This window comes from Loxodonta africana, chromosome 2 (genome assembly GCF_030014295.1).
Source record: "Loxodonta africana isolate mLoxAfr1 chromosome 2, mLoxAfr1.hap2, whole genome shotgun sequence".
Lineage (NCBI taxonomy): Eukaryota > Metazoa > Chordata > Mammalia > Proboscidea > Elephantidae > Loxodonta > Loxodonta africana.
Genome location: NC_087343.1, coordinates 168,968,648 through 168,988,592, shown reverse-complemented (window position 1 = coordinate 168,988,592; position 19,945 = coordinate 168,968,648). Strand labels below are relative to the sequence as shown.

Here is a 19,945-nt window from a genome sequence, read left to right as displayed (position 1 = left end):
GTACAGTCAGATGGAGAATCTAGAAAGAAAGGAAAAAGCATTCGAACATGAAGCAGGAAAGTGAGAGGGACAGATGTGAACACAGAAGGACCTAGAAGACTTATAACGCTATAAGCTCCCTCTCCTTACTTGGTTTGCTCTGGGACACAGGTGGAGGCTTTGGATCCGGCCTGGGCAAGGTTGCAGCCATTCCCTGGGGCCAGATGCTGCTGGAGCAGGCGGCGGATGCCCAAGAGATCAGTGAGACGCAAGGGAGGTGTCAGCCACTGGGTCCAAGGCTCCACTGGACAGTCTACTTCAAGCCACACTGCCCGCTTGTGTACCCAGATGACGAGAGCCTTCCCTACAAAGAGGCTGTTTCTTTTTTGCCAGGTTTCTGGGTCTGAGCATGCTCAGGGGACGTTCTGGATGAAAACAGTAAAACTGAGCCCACCTCCGCTTTTGACCTTCTCTTTGCTCTGGGAGAACTTTCTCCTCATTTACACTGGCCAGCTCCCTCCTGGGAGGGGAGAGACCCCACTTGATCCCCTGTATAACACAGGAATATATTTTAACACTGGTAACAACAACGGCTGCAGCTACTACTCTAATTATTATTACTATTATTACTTTCGTCACCACCATTACCGTTACAGCAGCAGCAGTGACAGGAGTTGCCATCATTTATTATATACTTGCTCTATGCCAGGCACAGTGCTATGTGCTTTCCATGCAGATATCATTTCATATTTACAACAATCTTGTTATTCACTATATTAAATAACAATATTAAACCCATTTAAGAGATAGGCAAACGGAGGCTTATTGCTGTTTTTGTTGATAGTTGCTGTCAAGTTGGCTCTGACTCATGGCGACCCCATGTACAAGAGAACAAAACGTTGCCTGGTCCAGTGCCATCTTCACGATTGTTGGTATGTTGGAGTCCATTGTTGAGTGTCTTCTGATCTAGGGGGCTCATCTTCTAGTACTATGTCAGGCAATATTCTGTAGTGATCCATGGGATTTTCACTGGTTAATTTTCAGAAATAGATCTCCAGGCCTTTCTTCCTAGCCTGTCTTAGTCTGGAAGCTCAGCTAAAACCTGTCAACCACGGGTGACCCTGCTGGTGTTGAAATATTGGCGGCATAGCTTTCAGCATCACAGCAATATGTGAGCCACCACAGTATCACAGACTGATAGACAGCTGGCGGGAATGCAGGCTTGGAAAGGATAAATGATTGATCCACAATCACACAGATCTAGGATTTGAGCCCAGTCGATCTGATTTATGCTCCTAACCACCACCCTACAGAGTAAAGTGCATTATGTCAGACTCTTAGATTCTAGATACAGCTCATTCACCCTCCCTGCAGGGGGTGACTTTGGCCTACCTCCCTCCCCCTTGGCATCAACTTTATTACTTATATAATGTGGTGTAGATAATGCCCTGCTCCTGAGTGTTGTGAGGATCAAGTGAAATACTGTATTGTTTAACAAAGTCCTAGAGTTGTTACAGCCATTGCTGTCAACATCGAGCTTTCTCTACCCATCAAGGGAGTATGATTTTTAAGGCTCCAAGGGGAGGGACAGGTTGTGGCTGGGTGAGAGGGAGGTGATTTCTCTGGGTGGGCACACGTGGAGATGCTTGCCAAAGTTTCTCCTTTCTGCCAAGTTCCTTGTATTGTCAACATCGTGCCTAAAAGGCAAACCAACCCTGCTGCAATTCTCCTGGAACGTGCTTGCTGGTCTCTGGCTTTGGTCCAAGCTACAGAAGCTGGAGCTGGCAGGGTAAGGAGGACTTCCTTTAAATTACTCCATCCAGGCTAGTCCCTGGATGGATAAAGAGTTTGAGTCCCTTCAAAACCAAGTCTTCAAACCAAGTCTTTGAAAGGCCTGGCAATTCTGCGTGTGAGGTGTAACCCCCTAGGAAAGCACCCTGCCCAACTTTAATCCTCGCTTCTTAATTCCCTTCCTATCTCAACTCTGAGAATCTAGAAACCAGGGTTATACAGAGGAGCCCTTCCTTGGTGAGAACAGGGACAGGGAGAGAATGCTTAAATCTAGCAGCCTTCGGGATCACAGTACATTTTGGCACTTGTATGTTTCAGCAAAGCTTGCCGAAGCCACTTTTTCCTGAGTCCTCAAAGATCATTTTCCTAACTTCTCTTCCCTGATGCCTCTCAGGAGCAAGGCTGGAAAAAGCCAAGTGTCTGGAATCCTTCGCTGTTGATGTGGGCTGAATGAGGAGGAACTGATGGCCCGACAGTTCCTCAGTTAAGGTAAGGTCAGCAACTCTGCCTGCTGACTCTAGCAGCAGAAAGCAAAACCCTGCCCAAGTGAGAAAGGCTGGTTTTTTGAATCCACCTACAGGCACTTTGATACACTGGCTGCAACAATGGGCTTAAGCATAACAACAATTGTGAGAATGGAGCAGGATCGGGTAGTGTTTCGTTCAGCTGTACATGGGGTCACTATGAGTTGGAACCAACTCGACAGCCCCTAACAACAACAACAGAGAGACACCTTGGAAGAAAGGCCTGGCAATCTACTTCTGAAAAAAATCAGCCATTCAAACCCAATGGAGCACAGTTCTACACTGACACACATGGGATCACCATGAGTCAGAATGGACTAGAGGGCCCAGGGGAGAAGCAGTCTTCAGGCCATCCACCACCATGCAACCTAGAGGAGGAGAGAGAGCGTGTGGACTTCGGAGTCACGCAGATGTGGGTCTGAAGCCTAGCTCTGTGACATCTGGTAAGTTACTCAATCCTTAGACTCTGTTTCCTCACCTGGAACACAGGCATAATAGCACCACTCACCCTGGTGGGATTGATGTAACGGTTAGAAATTATATGTGCAAAGCACAGAATAGAACTGGCTCAGGTTTGCCTTTTGCAAAATAATGACAATCCTTGACTAACCATAAAAACTTCTCTTTTTTGGCATGAAATGTACACTAGGCCTGGTGTGGGTGCGCTTCATATATTATCTCATTCGGTCCTTGGAGGTAAACTCTATGTGTTCACATTTCATGGATTAAAAAATTCCAAGAAATTAAGTAATTTGCCTAGGGTATAACTCCTAGGAAGTGTTGGTACTTTGATTAAAATAATGAGTACTAATAACATAAATAAGGAGTCCTGGTGGCACAGTGGTTAAGAACTCAGCTGCTAACCAAAAGTTTGGCAGTTTGAATCCACCAACTGCTCCTCCGAAACCCTGTGGGGCAGTTCTACTCTGTCCTAAAGGGTTGCTATGAGTCGGAATCGACTTGACCGCAATGGGTTTCAGGTGGCACAGTGGATAAGCACTTAGCTGCTAACTGAAAGGCTGGCTGTTCAAACCTACCAGCTGATCCGTGGGAAAAAGATGTATCAGTCTGCTTCCATAAAGATTACAGCCTTGGAAGCTCTACAGGGGAGTTCTGCTCTGTCTTGGAGGGTTGCTGGGAGTCAGAATTGACTTGACAGCAGTGGGAATAATATAAATAAAAATAACAGTCAGACGTTCTAGAGCTCTTCTACGTGTCATGAACTGTGTTCCTCACTTTATATGCATTATCTCATTTTACCCTAACAACCCAATTCTTGTACCCATTTTTACAGATGAGAAGACTGAGGCAGAGGGGTTAAGCAATTTTCCAGGGTTCCAAACCAGCAAATCTGGCTCCTGGGCTTGTGCCCTCAACTGCTACATAGATCCTGGAGTTCTAGCCCAGATCTCTTGGACTCAATTAATTATTTGATTTTCTGTCTTAAAAAAGAGACAGGTAAAGAAAGGAGGACTGAATCTCTCTTGCCACCTGCCAAAATTATGTGCTAAGGGAACCCCCCTGCTTCTAAGCTTGTGGTGGCAAGGGGGCTTCCATCTCTGGCAGAGCAATTGCAGCCACTGGCCTGTGTATCCGCAATGGCCCTCAGGATGCTGACCCCACATGGGGAGGCATGAGGGGCATTACAAATCCACTGAGGTGTGCGCAGTTTGTAAGAGCAAAGGGTGTAAGCACTGAGTATCTGAGATTAATGGGCAGCCTCTCCTTTATAATGAAGGAAGCCAATGTGGCTTGGAGAATTGTTTTTGATACTTCTGAATTGCAGAGAGAGGCAGAAAAACTAGAACCCTAAATTGCACAGCTGGAAGACTTCTTTGGATGAATTACTCCTTTTGAAAGCATTGTGCCAAATCTTGAACAAATTGAGAAAAAAAAAAAAAAAAGATTTGCTTGTATGGTAATGAGTCTATAGATAATGATAGTAGAGTTAGGATGAGACCCCGGGCTTGTGGTGCACACATTGTTCTAAAAGCTTATACTTATTAACTAATCTAATCTTTATCTTATGAGGTACATATTACTATCCCATTTATAGATGAGGAAGCTGAGGTTCAGAGAGGTGAAGTGACTTGCCCGAGGTCACACAGCTAGTAGGTGCTTACACCAGGATTTGAGGAGGAAAAGAGTTTGTTTCTTGGTTTTGCCCAATTATGGTAACAGTCCTAAGAGTTGTAAAGGTTTCCCCTGATTTCAGCAGTGAATGAGCCTAGCCTTTAGAATCGGAGAGATTTGAGTTCAGGTTCTAGTTTTACCATGTGACCTTGAAAAACTTCTTTCACCAACTTGACCCTCAGTTTTCTGACTCATGAAACACAGCTATAATCGCAAGGGTTTCTGAGAGTGAATTACACCCAAATGGAAAGGGAACATGGGTGTGGATATAAAGAGTACCAATCCCTGCCTTGCCCGATGGGGTGCTGGACCACCCAGGAGCTGAGCGTGCTTTGGGATCTGGGGTTGGGCTTTCTGCCCACCCACCTCCTTTCTTTCCAGAGGCTCTCTGCAGTGTCAGCTGTGGTTATTACAGAGCGATCCACATGCTCTGGCTGCTACAGAAGAGTGAGGGGAAAGCAGAAGGAGAGAGGGAAGGCTTATGGGAGGGCGAAGGGAACACTGCAATGAGCCCATCAGGGAAAAGAATGTCTCCCAAGGGAGGAGGGAGGAAGGGCCTCTCAGTTTGCCTCCTCTCTCTCACCCCCACGCAGAGACACACACATGCACTCACAGGCAAACATGCACACTGTAGACATACAGAGGGGGTAGAAATGGGGGAAAAGAAACAACAAAGAACAGAGCACACTATGCTCCAAATCCCAGCCCAGCTCTGCTGTTTAACTTCTGTTGTTTTTGTTGTTAGTTGCCATTGAGTTCACTCTGACTCATGGCAACCCCACGTACAATATAATGAAACGTTGCCTGGTGCGGCACCATCCTCATAATCAAACTGACAGATGGGTGGTGGTTTAGCTTCTAGGTGACCTTAAACAAGTCACTTCTCTTCTCTGGGTCTCCAAAGTCCTGTTTTGTAAAATGAGGGGGCTGGATAAGATGAGCTTCTAGAGATCCCTCAGCAATAACTCTCTCAGTTCTTTTGAATACACTCTAAGCATGCTGCAGGCCGTGAGGATGCAGCGTTAGGTGTCCCTCCCAGACACCTCAGACACGCTGCCCGCTGAGGCCTCTCTAGCCTCTTACTTCACGCTCTGGCACTTCACGTGGCTATCTGTGGGACTTGCACTACTGTCACAGTTTGTAGCTTCTCTCTGGCATTCCTCTTAAAACTTAGTTTGCATGTTATGACGATCTAGCTGGAAGGCATGGCCATGCTGTTTCTAGGAAGAAAGTCAAGCGTTGTGTCTTAGTGCCTCTCATATGAGCCCAGCCTACAACCGTGTTTGAGGTTCTGGTGCTTGGCTATCAGAACCACAGCCTGGGAGAAGGTTCTGGGGGGGTAGGCAGGTGTGCAGGTTGGGGTAGGCAGGTGTGCAGTTTGGAGTAGCAAGCACAAAAGAGCAAGCAGGGTAGCAGTTTTCCAAATACTCAAAGGCTTTTTTGTGGTAGGGAAACAGACATGCTCTACAATGGCAGAGGGCGGGTGGATCCACTACCAGTGAGAGGGAGACACAGGTGGCAGACTGTGTCCCGTACAAGGAAGAAACTGTCAGAGCCCTTCTCAAAGAGAATGGACTGCCTCAGAGGTGTGGGCTCCCGTCACTGGGTATCATCCAGGCAGGAACCAGGTGGATGGGCTCCTGTTAGGAATGCTGTAGAGGAGATTCTGGCCCTTATGGAAGTGGGTTAGAAGCTCTCTTCGGCCCAACCCTACTTACTCACTTGCCTATTTACAGCTTTGCTCATACCCTCACTGTCTCTTTTCCCATAGACACAATGAATTTGCCTTTAAATGCATGTGATATATGGGAGCAAATGTTGTTTATTTCCTGAAAAACCATTTCACTTGCTCATTCATTCATTCAATGACTTTTTGAAGAATACCTACTTTGCCAGGTACTGGGAATTCAACAGTGAACAAGGCCTTTCCCCCAGGAGCTTACAGATAGAGGGGAAGGCCTTAAATATTTGTGACTCAGTTGTTTAATCTCAATTATGGTAAGTGAAAAATGCTTTGGGTTATGGTGACATATAACAGGTAGATGAGATTTAGTCTGGGAAGGGGGTTCAGGGACCTCAAAGTTAACATCTTGTCCCCAGATATGAAGTGTCTTCTTTCCTTACTAATAATAGTAGTGATGATGAGTAGGAGGACAATGGTGATGGTGGTAGTAATTACTAACATTTATTGAGTACTTTCTTTGGGCCAGGTATTACAGGAAGTGCTATATATATATATATTACCTCACTTAATTCTCAAAATATACCACAAAGAGGTAGATAATATTATTTCCTTTTTACACATGAGGGTAGGTAACTTGACTAATGTCACATAGCTAGTAAGTATTCCAGCCTGGGTCTGTTGACCCCAGGGGCACCCTCCCCAACTACTGTACCACTCATCTCACCAGGGGCTGCAGAAACCAAACGTGACTCTGTATGACATGAGACAGTGGGAAGAGAGGCGCAGAAAAGACAGTGAGTGAGGTCAGCCTTACAGAAGGAATTGACAGATTTTGCACTGTAGGGGAGCAAGAGACAAAAGAACAGTTTCTTCTTAGGGTTGATCTCGAAGAGGGCTGCAGCATGGAGCTGGGGGTTGGGGGCGGGAGTTCAGACTAGCTACCACATGGACCAAAGCTTTCGACTCTAACATTTCACAGGAGTTAATCTTTAATCATAAGGTAGAAATGACTGTCTGTCCTTGTTCCCAAATGCCCTAATATGATCTAGGATGACCTGACCCCACAATCTCTCCCTCGGCTTTCTTACATACCAGAAATAATAATTATAATTAAATCGCATTAATGCAGAATGGAGAAAGTGCCCAATAGGAGTATGAGAGCCTGAGTTGAAATTCCAGGTTATCGCTGGCACTGTAGACGAGATTTAAACTTAAGCCATCTTTTCAACGTTCCTTTCCACCGCCACCACCGCGCCCCCTCCCCCCAGCCCCATGCTAAGCAGTCACAATGGCACAGTTGAAAAAACATGGACTTTGGGGATATATAGACCTGGAGGGGAACCCTACTCAGCTCCATCACTTCATAAACTTTGTGACCGTGGGACAGTCACTTAACCTTTCTAAACCTCAGTTTCTTCATCTGAAAAATGGGAATAATATTATCTACCTCAAGAGCTACTGTGAAGGTTTAATGGATATATATTTAAGTGTTTATCATCGTGTCTGGAATGTAGAACCCTTCAATAAATTGTAGAAGTTGTCATTGTTACTATTGTTGTTATTATTTATTAGGGGTTGAAAGAATTTCAGTTCAGTGGCTGATGTGGCTTAGCATCAGGTTAACCTGGCTGTCCTATTCTTACATCTACATTGCTTGGCTTTCCTCAAATTCTTGAGAGCCAAATTCCATTAACTTCCTCATTTGCTGCTCAGCTGTTAGCATCTCTGAGCCTCAGTTCCCATGTCTATGTAATGGGGGTGATGAGCTTTACCTGGTTTACCTCATAGGAATGTTGTAAGGTTTAAAACTCAGTCTCGTTATTCATGTGAAAATGTTGCATAAGCTATTATATGATGTGCAAGTTGGAGGTATTGTTATTATTACTGTTATTCTTTCCCGGGAGGCCCCACATGGCCCACACTGAAGAACAATAAGCTGGTTCAGTATTGACTCAGAGGTCTGCTATTTCTCCATAAGAATTTTAAAATGCTGTGCTTTTATTTCAATGATACTCTCATCATCAATATTAATAATCTGGTCATTCGCCTGATGATTTGGGTACTCATATTTGCAATCACAGTGGCAAAAAGTGTTTAATTGTTAATGCACTTTTTCCAAACTGGCTCTGCAGATACATTACAGGGGTCCAGAGGTCATCTGTTTTGAGAAACACTAGTCTTTTCTAAGATTTGCTAGTAGCTCACAATAAAAGGGCTCTAACCCTAAAAAAAAAAAAAAAAAAACCCTGGGTGCTTTGAATTGCAGACGTCTGCTTTGACCATAATTTAGGAGCAGTGAGTAGACCCAGAGTCAGTGCTGGGGTTTGGAAGAGCACTGACAGTCAGACTGGATGGCCTGGTCCTCCAGCAGACTCCAGGGCCCAGGCTCACCAGTGAGAAATCATGGCATAGCTCTCCAATTCTGCATAGTTCAGGTTCACTTTATGGATATACCAAACCAAAAAAATCCCAATCCAGTTGCTGTCAAGTTAATTTCAACTCATAGCAACCACATGGAAACCCTGGTGGCATAGTGGTTAAGTGCTACAGCTGCTAACCAAAGGGTTGGCAGTTCAAATCCGCCAGGCGCTCCTTGGAAACTCTATGGGGCAGTTCTACTCTGGCCTATAGGGTCGCTATGAGTCGGCATTGGGTTTGGGTTTTAGCAACCTCATTTTTTTTTTTTTTTTTATGCGTTTTAGAGTTGAACTGCTCCATAGGGTTTTCAAGGTTGTGACCTTTCAGAAACAGATTGCCAGGCCTGACTTCCGAGGTGCCTGTGGATGGGCTTCAGTTGTCAACCTTTCGGTTAGTAGTCGAGTGCTTAACCATTTGTACTGCCCAGGGACTCCTGTGAACATACCAATGCTAAAAAAATATAAATACGTATCTATCCTATCAAATATTTGTAAGACTCAAATACATATATATAAGCACATATATGTGTGTGTATATATGCATATACGTATATATATATACACACACATACATACACACACACACATACAGGCATAGTATATGAATATGTACAGACAGGTGGATTTAGTATATGAAATAAGAATTCCCCACCCAAGCAGAGCACTTTTAGCTTTTCAAGGCATGGTGGCATTTGGCAACATATTGGATCTCCCTCAATAATGCTATGAGTGGGTACAGCAGGAACTGCTATTGTCAATTGGTAGACGAGGAAGCTGAGAGCTGGAGAGTTGCCCAAGACCAAAAAGTAGCTAAAGGTGGTGTCTGGGCAAAAGCAGGTTTTTTTTTTTTTCTCCCTCTCCATAGTCTCCTTCCCTCCTTTCTTCCAGCATCCCTCCGAAGCAATCCTGCTAGAATAATACTGCTGGTTACTTTGAAGCTTGTGCATTCTGACAGTGACGGAAAGAATTACAAAATAAAAGCATAGCCCTCTCCTTTTGTTAGATCTTTCAGGGGCTTCGTGGTTTCTAACTCTATAATTACACACTAATCACAAACACTCTGAAGGAGGGGTCAGCTCTATGCAGCAGCAGGCTAATTATGTGGCGGAATTTCTAAAAATTATCATCTCATAAATTGCGTTATTCCTCTGAAGAGGGAAGAAACACACACACCACATACTCGACTATGTTTCAAACTGAATTAATTAGTAATTTGAAGCCTAATTATCAACTAATCTATTGGAACATGCAAGTCTTTTGTGTTTGGATGGTATATGCAATTTGCGTCCTATTAGCTGGCAGTTGTAAGGATTTGAGAAGCTCATTAGGTCAGAAGAAGAAAAGTGCAGATCAGAAGGGTACCGAAACCCAAGGGGCTGACTTCGTGATGCTGTGACTGAGGGGTCACTGGGCAACAGATGGGGATGAGCCATGGAATTACCTGGGGTCATTCAGTGGCCTTGAGGGCGCTGATGTGTAATTTCTATCCTCCCCCGAGAGGTAATTACACATGTCCCCACCCTGGGTCTGTGCATTCTCTAGCAGCAGGGTGCCTACAGGGTCTGCACTGAGAGATATCCTCCAGCATTGGATGCTGCCAATAACAAGCATGGTGCTAGGCCTAGCTCTATTGTAGACTTGCTGTGTGACCCTGGATATTTCTGTTTCCCTACAAGCAAGTGAGATTTAGCGCTAAAGATCTGGGTTCTAGGGATGCCAGGGGCTCTCTTTACTACAGAGTTAAAAAAAAAAAAATCCATCATTGAAAATGTTTTTTTTTGGGGGGGAGACTATCACCATTTACAATGCAAATACCTTTGAGCCATTAACATCTGAGCCTAAATCCTACCACCACCAGTTGCCGTGGAGTCAACTCCAACTCGTGGCAACCCCACGTGTGTCAGAGTAGAACTGTGCTCCATAGGGTTTTTCAGTGGCTGATTTTTTCAGAAGTAGGTCACCAGGCCTGTCATGGATTGAATTGCGTCCCCCAAAAACATGTGTATCACCCTTAAATGGCTCTTACATGTTTATAGCAGCATTATTCATATATGTAAAAAAGTGGAAACAACCCAAATGTCCATCAACTGATGAATGGATAGACAAAATGTAGTATATCCAAACAATGGAATATTATTTGGCAATAAAAAAGAATGAAGTACTGATACTTGCTACAACATGGATGAACCTTGAAAGCACTGTAGTATGTGAAAGAAGTCTGTCACAAAGGACTATATGTTGCATAATTCCATTTACATAAAATGTGCAGAATAATAGGCAAATCCACAGAGAGAGAAAGTAGGCAGGTGGTTGCCTAGGGCTGGGGGAGATGAGGACTGGGGATTGACTGATAATAGGTAGGGGGTTTCTATTCGGGATGATGAAAAAGTTCTGAACTTAGATTGTGGTGATAGTTTTACAATTCTGCAAATATACCAAAAATCATTGAATTGTACACTTTAAAGGGTTGAATTGTTTGGTATGTGAGTTACATCTCAGTAAATCTCTTTTAAAAAATGACACTAATGAAAAAATAAAAGTACATTTGAGTTTGGAAAAGAATTGATGGAAGAATCAAACTTTATGATAAAGTAGGTAGATGTGCAGAACATGATTCAGAGAAAACAGACTTGGTAGAAATAGTGGCCCCAGAAGAGAACTCATAATGGCACACATTACTAGGTAAAATCTGTTACGTACAAAAAAATGATTTGATAAATCAACTCTTTGTAACAGAGAAAATACCTGCACCTGATTAAAAGAACTCTAGTACATTAAAATGAAAACACATTTTTTATAAAAGACATATTTATTTATGCCACATAGAAAAGTGAATAAAAACTAAATTGGTGTAGTATTTTTCATGCTGGAAAATTTGTTTCTGGTTAAAGATTTGTCATTATTAGTATAATTTTGATTTAGATGTTTATATTTACACACCATAAACAGAATATAAAACATAACTAACAATGCACAAACACCAGAAGAGAAACTAGATAACCGGGAGACCCTAAAAATCAAACACTTGTGCTCATCCAAAGACTTCACCAGGAGTAAAAAGACAACCTACAGACTAGGAAAAAATTTTTGGCTACGACATATCTGATCAGGGTCCAGTCTCTAAAAGCTACAAGATACTATAAAACCTCAACAACAAAAAGACAAATAACTCAATTTTAAAAATGGGCAAAGGATATGAACAGAAACTTCACCAAAGAAGACATTCAGGCAGCTAACAGATACGTGAGGAAATGCTCACGATTATTAGCCATTAAACCAAAACAAAAAACAACAACAACAAAAACCTTTGCTGTTGAGTCAATTCCAACTCATAGTGACCCTAAAGGACAGAGTAGAACTGCCCCATAGAGTTTCTAAGGAGTGCCTGGTAGATTCGAACTGCAGACCTTTTGGTTAGCAGCTGTAGCACTTAACCACTACACCACCAGGGTTTCCCACTAGCCATTAGAGAAATGCAAATCAAAACTATAAGGAGATACCATCTCACTCCAACAAGGCTGGCATTAATCCAAAAAACACAAAATAAATAAATGTTGGAGAGGTTGTGCAGAGACTGGAACACTGGTGGGAATGTCAAATGGTATAAACACTTTGGAAATTGATTTGGCACTTCCTTAAAAAGCTAAAAATAGAACTACCATACAATCCAGCAATCCAACTCCTTGGAATATATCCTAGAGAAATAAGAGCCATCATATGAATAGATATATGCACACCCATGTTCACTGCAGCACTGTTCACAATAGCAAAAAGATGGAAACAACCTAGGTGCTCATCAACAGACAAATGGATAAATAAATTATAGTATATTCACACAATGGAATACTATGCAGTGATAAAGAACAATGATGAATATGTTCAATATCTCACAACATGGATAAATCTGGAAGGCATTATGCTGAGTAAAATTAGTCACAAAAGGACAAATATTGTATGAGACCACTATTGTAAGAACTCGAGAAAATGTTTAAAGGCAGAAGAAAACACTCTTTGATGGTTACAAGGATGGGGGCCAGGGAGAGGGGAATTCACTAACTAGATAGTAGACAAGAATCATCTTAGGTGAAGGGAAGGACAACACACAATACAGGGGAAGTCAGCATAACTGGAATAAACCAAAAGGTAAGGAGTTCCCTGAACACAACCAAACACTTCAAGGGCCAGAATAGCAGGCGCAGGGGTCTGGGGACCATGGTTTCAGGGGACATCTAGGTCAATTGGCATAACAAAGTTCTGCAGCCCACTTTGGTGAGTGGCATCTGGGGTCTTAAAAGCTTGCAGGTGGCCATCTAAGATGCATCAATTGGCCCCAACCGACCTGGAGCAAATGAGAATAAAGAACACCAAAGACACAAGGAAAATATGAGCCCAAGAGACAAAAGGGCTACATAACCAGAGACTCTATCAGCCTGAGACCAGAAGAACTAGATGGTGCCTAGCTACCACCAATAACCGCCCTGACAGGGAACACAACAGAGAGTCTCTGATGGAGCAGGAAAAAAGTGTGGTGCAGAACTCAAATTCCAGTAAAAGGACCAGACTTAATTGTCTGACTGAGGCTGGAGGAACCCTGGAAGACATGGTCCCCAGACTCTCTGTTAACTCAGAGCTAAAACCATTCGCAAAGCCAATTCTTCAGACAAAGATTAGACTGGACTATAAAAATAAAATAACTTGTGAAGAGCGTGCTTCTTTTTAGTTCAAGTAGATAAGATAAGATACACAAGACTAAATGGGCAGCTCCTGTCTGGAGGCGGGATGAGAAGGCAGAAATGGATAGCTGCTTGAATAGACACGGGAAATGGGGGGTGGATAGGCGGAGTGTGCTGTCACATTATATGGATTGCAACTAGGGTCACATAACAATATGTGTATAAATTTTTGCATGAGAATTTAACTTGAGCTGTAAATTTTCACCTAAAGCACAATAAAAAAAAAGTTTGTTATTTATAAACAAAAAACTATCTTAGGTCCCTGAGTGGCACAAATGGTTAAGTGCTCAACTACTAGCCAAAAGGGTGTTGATTTCAACCCACTCAGAGGCACTTTGGAAGATAGGCCTGGTGATCTGCTTTTAAAAGGTCACAGCCTTGAAAACTATAGAGAACAGTTCTACTCTGCTCACATGGGGTCACCATGAGCAGGATTCCACTTGAGGGCACCTAACAGCAAAAACTACAAAAGTATTATTGAGGTCAAAATAGAGGGTCAAAAGCAGTGGGGTCCAAACGTCTTGTGTGCACTCAAAGATGTGGTGATTTTGTCCATATTGCAAAGCCAACTGAAACTCGAATTGCGATGACTGAGGAAGGCCTGCCTGCTAGCACGCTCAATTCCACGGAAGGTTAGAAGCTCACCAACAATTGCTGTGTTTTGACAAGCAGGGATGTGGTAGGGCAGAAAGGTAAACTGCCAGGGCTGAAGGCAGCCCTGTACTTCCCATCATAGAGCACACATCAGCCAGGGAACGCAGAAGCTAGAGGGGTCCAAACATGGAAAGGCCCTGAGCTGAGAGCCCACAGTGCTCTACTCACCAGATTTGCAAGGATGTAGTGGTAGCCGATGCCATTCTTCTCTAGCTTTATAATCTACAAAACACAAGGGGAAGGGATTCATCAATAATAATAATTAAAGATACAACAACAGCAATGATGATAGCAAAAAAAAAAACAAACAAAAACACCATTGCCATAGAGCCACTTCCAACACATAGAAGCTCTACAGACCAGAGTAGAACTGCCTCATAGAGTTTCCAAGGAGCTGCTGTTGGATTTAAACTGCCCACCTTTTGGTTAGCAGCTGTAGTTCTTAACCACTGTACCACCTGGACTCCATGATAATGGCAACTAACATTAATTGAGAGCTCTGTCCTAAGTATTCAACTTACAACATCCCAACTGTCCAATGATATTAGTATCCTCACTTTACAAAAGAGGAACTGGGGCATAGATGTCATCCCACTACTAAATGACAGTGCCAGGATTTGAAATCAGGCTTGTCCAATTCCAGAGGTAGAGTGATCCTATCATAACCCCAAGGACCAAACTGAAATGCTCACTGCACTCCTTTCTCTACAAAGCCTTGCCTGTACATGGAGATCTTCCCTTGGTGGGAATCTTATGGTGCATTGTAGCCCCTGTCATTGTCAGGACAACATCTGCTACTTGGCTGGACAGATGGGTGGATGGGTGGATGAATGGTCAGATGGGTAGGTGCCTGATTATCACCCTGGTTCTTGACCTTCAACTCTTTGTATGAACCATGGTCAAATGCAGTTCCATGTTCTGATGCAGTTTTGTACCTTCTCCCCTGAATCATTTAGGGGTACTCATATATGAGAGGTTCACTCAACACAGAATCTGGAAGGGAATATCGGGGTCATTGAGTCCAACTGATCACTGTACAGATGGGAAGTTGAGCCCCAAAGAGGGAAAATGACTTGACTAGGGCCATTTTTTTTTTTTTTTTTTAGGGCCATACAGCAGCCTGGTAGCAGTGTCAGCAAACACCCCTCTATCCTGAGCACAGACTGTACACCAGTCATGGGAGGTAGACTGTACACCAGTCATGGGAGGTAGGAAAAATATCTGTGTTAAGAACTATCCAGGGGTTTGCTTGGCAGCCAGATACACCACCCAACAAGGGACAGCTGAGACCACGGGCTTATTTTCACCTGAGTCCTTGGTTCTAGTCCTTGCTCAGCCTGCAAGTAAACTTGATCTATGAATTCATTTTTTCGTTAACAAACTGGAGTTAGTACACCCCGTTCAGTGCCTCTTTCTCTGCACTGTTGCAAAGAGACAAAAATATATGAGAAGCACTTGGGCTTCTTCTCTAACTGAATACATTTTCAAGGTTATTAAAACCCACATTCAGACATCTACTTAATTGGATGTATGTGCATAGCGGCTCACATTTTTTTTCTTTTTCTTTTTATGTGGGGAATAATTAAATGTAAGTGCAAACAATGGATGCTCTGAAACTCAGGTTAGATTGTGAAATTCTAGACCACGGAGCTCAAATACTATTGGGGTGATAATTTTATTAATAATTCTTCATTACTTTTTCATCTTCTTGTCAAATGGTTTGCTGCCCTTTCAACAATGAGATACATTTATCAAAAACCTATTCAACTTCTGATAAACAGAAAACAGCAAATAAAAGATATTTCAAATCCCACCACATTAACGCAATGAAGAAATATAGTCCCTGCAAGATGAAATTACAGGATGAAACAGGAAGCAGTTGATAATTGACCGAAGCATAACTGACCTATAAAAATCAGCTATTTCATATGGTTCAATCTAATAGTAACCTTCTTTCCCACCTACTCACCTCCTACTCATTGACCTGCCTTCTCTCCTTTCCTACCTTCCTTTCACAAACAGTTATTAAGTGCTTTTTTTGGGTTTATTATATACTAAGCACTGTACTGGAGATACAGTAAAAGTGAAACAAGCATGGTGCTTGCCTTCTTGGAGTTTACAGTCTAGTGGGAGAAAAAAAAAAATTTTTTTTTTTTTTTTTAGAAGACGCAGATAAACAGACAAATATACCGAAACCCACCGTTGTTAAGTCGATTCCAACTCACAGAGACCATACAGGGTTTCTAAGTCTGTAAATTTCTATGGAAGCAGACTGCCATAACTTTCTCCCACAGAGCTGCTGGTGGTTTCTAACTGCTGACCTCTTGGTTAGCAGGCGATTGCTTTAACCACTGTGCCACCAGGGCTCAGCAAATACACACAAGGTTAAAAAACAAGAAAGGTGTTATAAAGGTAATGTACAATTTTGCATGGAGCCCATCACCTCAGTGCTTCATCCCCTCAAAGCTCATTTCCTCTTGATTGTCTTTGTTTATGATCTTTGTGTCTGGAATGTTCTCCCCCATTCTCTGATTACTCATATCTTTTATGGTAGAACTCTAATCCCAACTCCTCTGTAAAACCCTCTGTGAGTAATTAATCCACTCAACAAATATTTCTTGAATAAGAACTGTCTTAATTTCTTAGTGTTGCTATAAAAGAAATACCGCAAGTGGGTAGCTTTAACAAACAAATTTATTTTCTCACAGTTTACCCACGCATTGCTATTGGGTGGATTCCAACTCATAGCAACCCTTTAGGACAGAGTAGAACTTCTCCATAGGATTTCCAAGATTGAAAATCTTTATGGAGGCAGACTAGCACATCTTTCTCCCACGGGGTAACTGGTAGGCTCAAACCAAAGACCTTTTGATTAGCAGCCACTTACTAGGGAGCCACTGGGGCTCCCTCTCACACTTTAGGAGGCTAGAAGTTCGAATTCAGGGTGCCAGCTCTAGGGGAAGGCTTTCTCACTCTGTCAGCTCTGGAGAGACAAGGAAGGTCCTTTTATCTATTCAGCTTTTGATCCTTGGTCTCTTGGTGATCTTCATGTGGCCTGGCATCTATCTTCCCTCATCTCTGCTTCTTTGCTTGCTTGCTTAATATGCTCTTTTATATGTAAAAATTGACTTCAGACACATCTACACTAATATTGCTAATTAACATAACAAAGAAAATTCATTCCCAAATGGGACTATAACCACTATAGGGGTTAAGATTTATAATACATATTTTTGTAGGACATGATTCCGCCTGTAATACACACTGTATGCCAGACACTATGCTAAGTGCTGGGGATATACAGCTGTGAAAAAGTGAGGCAAGGCCCCTGACCTCATTGATCTAAGCTGCCATTTTAGCAGTGGGCCAGATGATAACCATGCAAATAAATAGGCAAGATTTCAGCAGGCGAGAAGCACTATAAGGAAATAAAACAAGGTGTCTTTCATCTCTAACTCATTCTGTACTTAATGACTGTATTATATAATTTAGTCCTATATATTGCTAAAATACTATATTAAAATAACCTCATTCCCCTGCTCAAAAACCTTCACTGACTCTCCAGTGTTTATAGAACAAACCCCAGACTCTTTAGAATGCTTTCCAAGGCTATTCATGATTATGTGTCCATCCCTCTGCCATTATCTTCTGGTAGACATCCAGCATCCTCCACCCATCCTACTAAGCCATGCTTTGAACCTTGGACCCCACAGGCTCTCTGGGCCTCCCTATATGCCCCTTTCTCCAGCTTAAAGCTTTTATCCAACCAATGAATTCCAGACCCATTTCACATTACAGATCTTTCTTAGAAACTTCATTGATTCCCCATTCTTTCAATTCACTCAAAAAATATTTGCCAAATACCTACTAGGCACCAAGCACTTGTTCAAGGCACTGCAGATAGTGCAGGGAAGAAAACAAACCAAAAACCCTTTCCTCATGGCACTTCTTACATTCTAGCTGGAGGGTTAACAACAGAGACCAGCAATTAATTACCTATTTGGAATTATAGTCCCTTTTTCCAGGTTAGGGAGAACATTTTGTATTAGACTAAAAAGGTGCTGATTACTAATTGTTAAATAGTCTAGGATGACACAAGAGTCAGGAGATAATGAGTTCTAGACTCAACATTGTCACTAACTATTGTCTGAACCTAAGGCAAATCATTCAACAAATTTGACTGTAGAAATCCCATCTATAAAACAGGAAGGTATTTGGTAAATCAAGTGATCTATAAGATCCTCCCAGGTCTGAGTCTTACTTATCAGCACAGAGGAATCCAACAACTATTAAAACAATCTGAATATACCACAATTTTTGCCCATACAAACAGGCCATTTCCTAACAAACGCAAGTCTGTCTTTTAACAGAGGAGGTAACTATAGAGAGCAGAGGTAGAAAAGTTACGTTGCCAAGAGGTTGGGCCCTGTGGTCAGACCAAGTTGGGTTTGGTTTCCTGCTTTTCTTCTATGCTAGCTGGGAGACCTTGGAAAAGTAGAATGCCTTGTTTATTTGTAAAGCAGGGGGATTGACAGAAGCTGTTTTACAGAGTTGATGGGAGGAGTGAGATTATACGTGGAAGAAACTTGTCACAGTGCCTATTACACAGCAATGACTACTATCTTTATAGAGAGCCACATAGGACAAGGCATCAGTCAATTAAGAAGACCTCATTGTTGTTCAGCACTTCTGCATCTCCTTCTTATCTCATCTTTTTACCAATCTTGTAGGAGTCTTCATTCCTCTTTTATAGATGAGTACACTGATGCAAAAGAGGGAAATGACTCAAGAAGTTAATATTCATTTGTACCATGAATAGCAAAGATGGGCAAACACTTCCACGTGTCACTTATGGTGGGACATGTTCTGTTCTAAGTGCTTTACATGTATCAAATTTTTAATCCTCACAAGCACTCTCTACAGCTAGATATTATTATTATTATGGCCATTTTACAGATCAAGAATTGAGGACATAGAAGGGTTAAAAACCTGGCCCAAGGTCACAAACGTAATAAATGGTAGAGCTGGGATTTGAACCTAGGCTAAGCTAGCTCCAGAATCTGTGTTCTTAACCATTATGCCATGCTGCTGTCTTAAAAACTGGAGCTTAATTCCCATAATCCCATTCCAGAGAACCTCCGTCTCAATGGAAACAGCTCTGGCTGGTTTCTCCTTCCAAGAGAGGAGGCCAGATCCATGTTTTGTACAGCAGGACACATATGGTTAATGCCTTAGAGAATCCCTGGCTTTCAAAATATCCCCCCTGTTGAGTTGCTGAGACTTGTGAGTGATTGTTGAGCTGCTGCTGAGATTCCCTGTGGGGCTCCCAGTGGTCTTGAGGGCCATTAGCAAACTTTGTAATGTCATCAGCTATCTAATTACCAAATTCTCCTTCCTACTGAGCCAAAGTCTGCCTTCCTCTGCCTTCTATCTCTGTGCCTTAGTTTTGCCCATTGGATCCTCCTGCATCTCCCTTTTCAGTTTCAAAGCAAGAGTCACTTAGTGATTCAAGCTTCTTCATTGAGTGAAAAGATAGAAAGAGTGAGGGACTATCTTTAATTATATGACACTGTTCAAAAATGATCACTCACAAAATCTACTTCCTTGCTAGTACATCTGAGTATACAAATGTGGTTTCAAATGACTAGTGATCCGCACAAAGGCCTGCTAGTTCTGTGGTGGGTACCTGCTTTAGTTCTGAGAACCAGAGGAAGTAAGACTTAAAGACCTCTGGCTAAAACAGTTGATGTTACTGTGCCCGTTCATAGAGTGTACCATCAATTGGTTTCTCAGAAAGATAATGTGTTTAAGGAAATAGTAGAAAGGTAGTTGCCTGCTGCCTCCTCGAACTCTTAAATCAGGTCAGTGTGCCAAGTGATGATATGCCAGACACTGGGTCAGTGAGTGACAAAGCCTGGAGCTGAACCTGGGAATCTGATTGGAGAACCATTTGATGTCCTATATCAAGGCTTCCATTATATGTGCTATTTCTTAACATTTCAAAATTAAGAAATAACAGAATCTAAAAAG

The 19,945-nt window shown here is 42.5% G+C and overlaps 1 protein-coding gene across 4 annotated transcripts in view; it reads right to left on the bottom strand.

Moving 5' to 3' along the window:
* The window catches only part of GRIA1 (glutamate ionotropic receptor AMPA type subunit 1), a 381,310-nt gene that overhangs the window by 163,708 nt on the left and 197,657 nt on the right, over window positions 1-19,945 (bottom strand). For all 4 annotated transcript variants that reach the window (XM_003404615.4, XM_003404616.4, XM_064278580.1 and 1 more), the window contains one exon: window positions 14,084-14,137. In XM_003404615.4, the coding sequence (XP_003404663.2) occupies window positions 14,084-14,137 (54 nt within the window). The remainder of the gene's footprint in view (window positions 1-14,083; window positions 14,138-19,945) is intronic.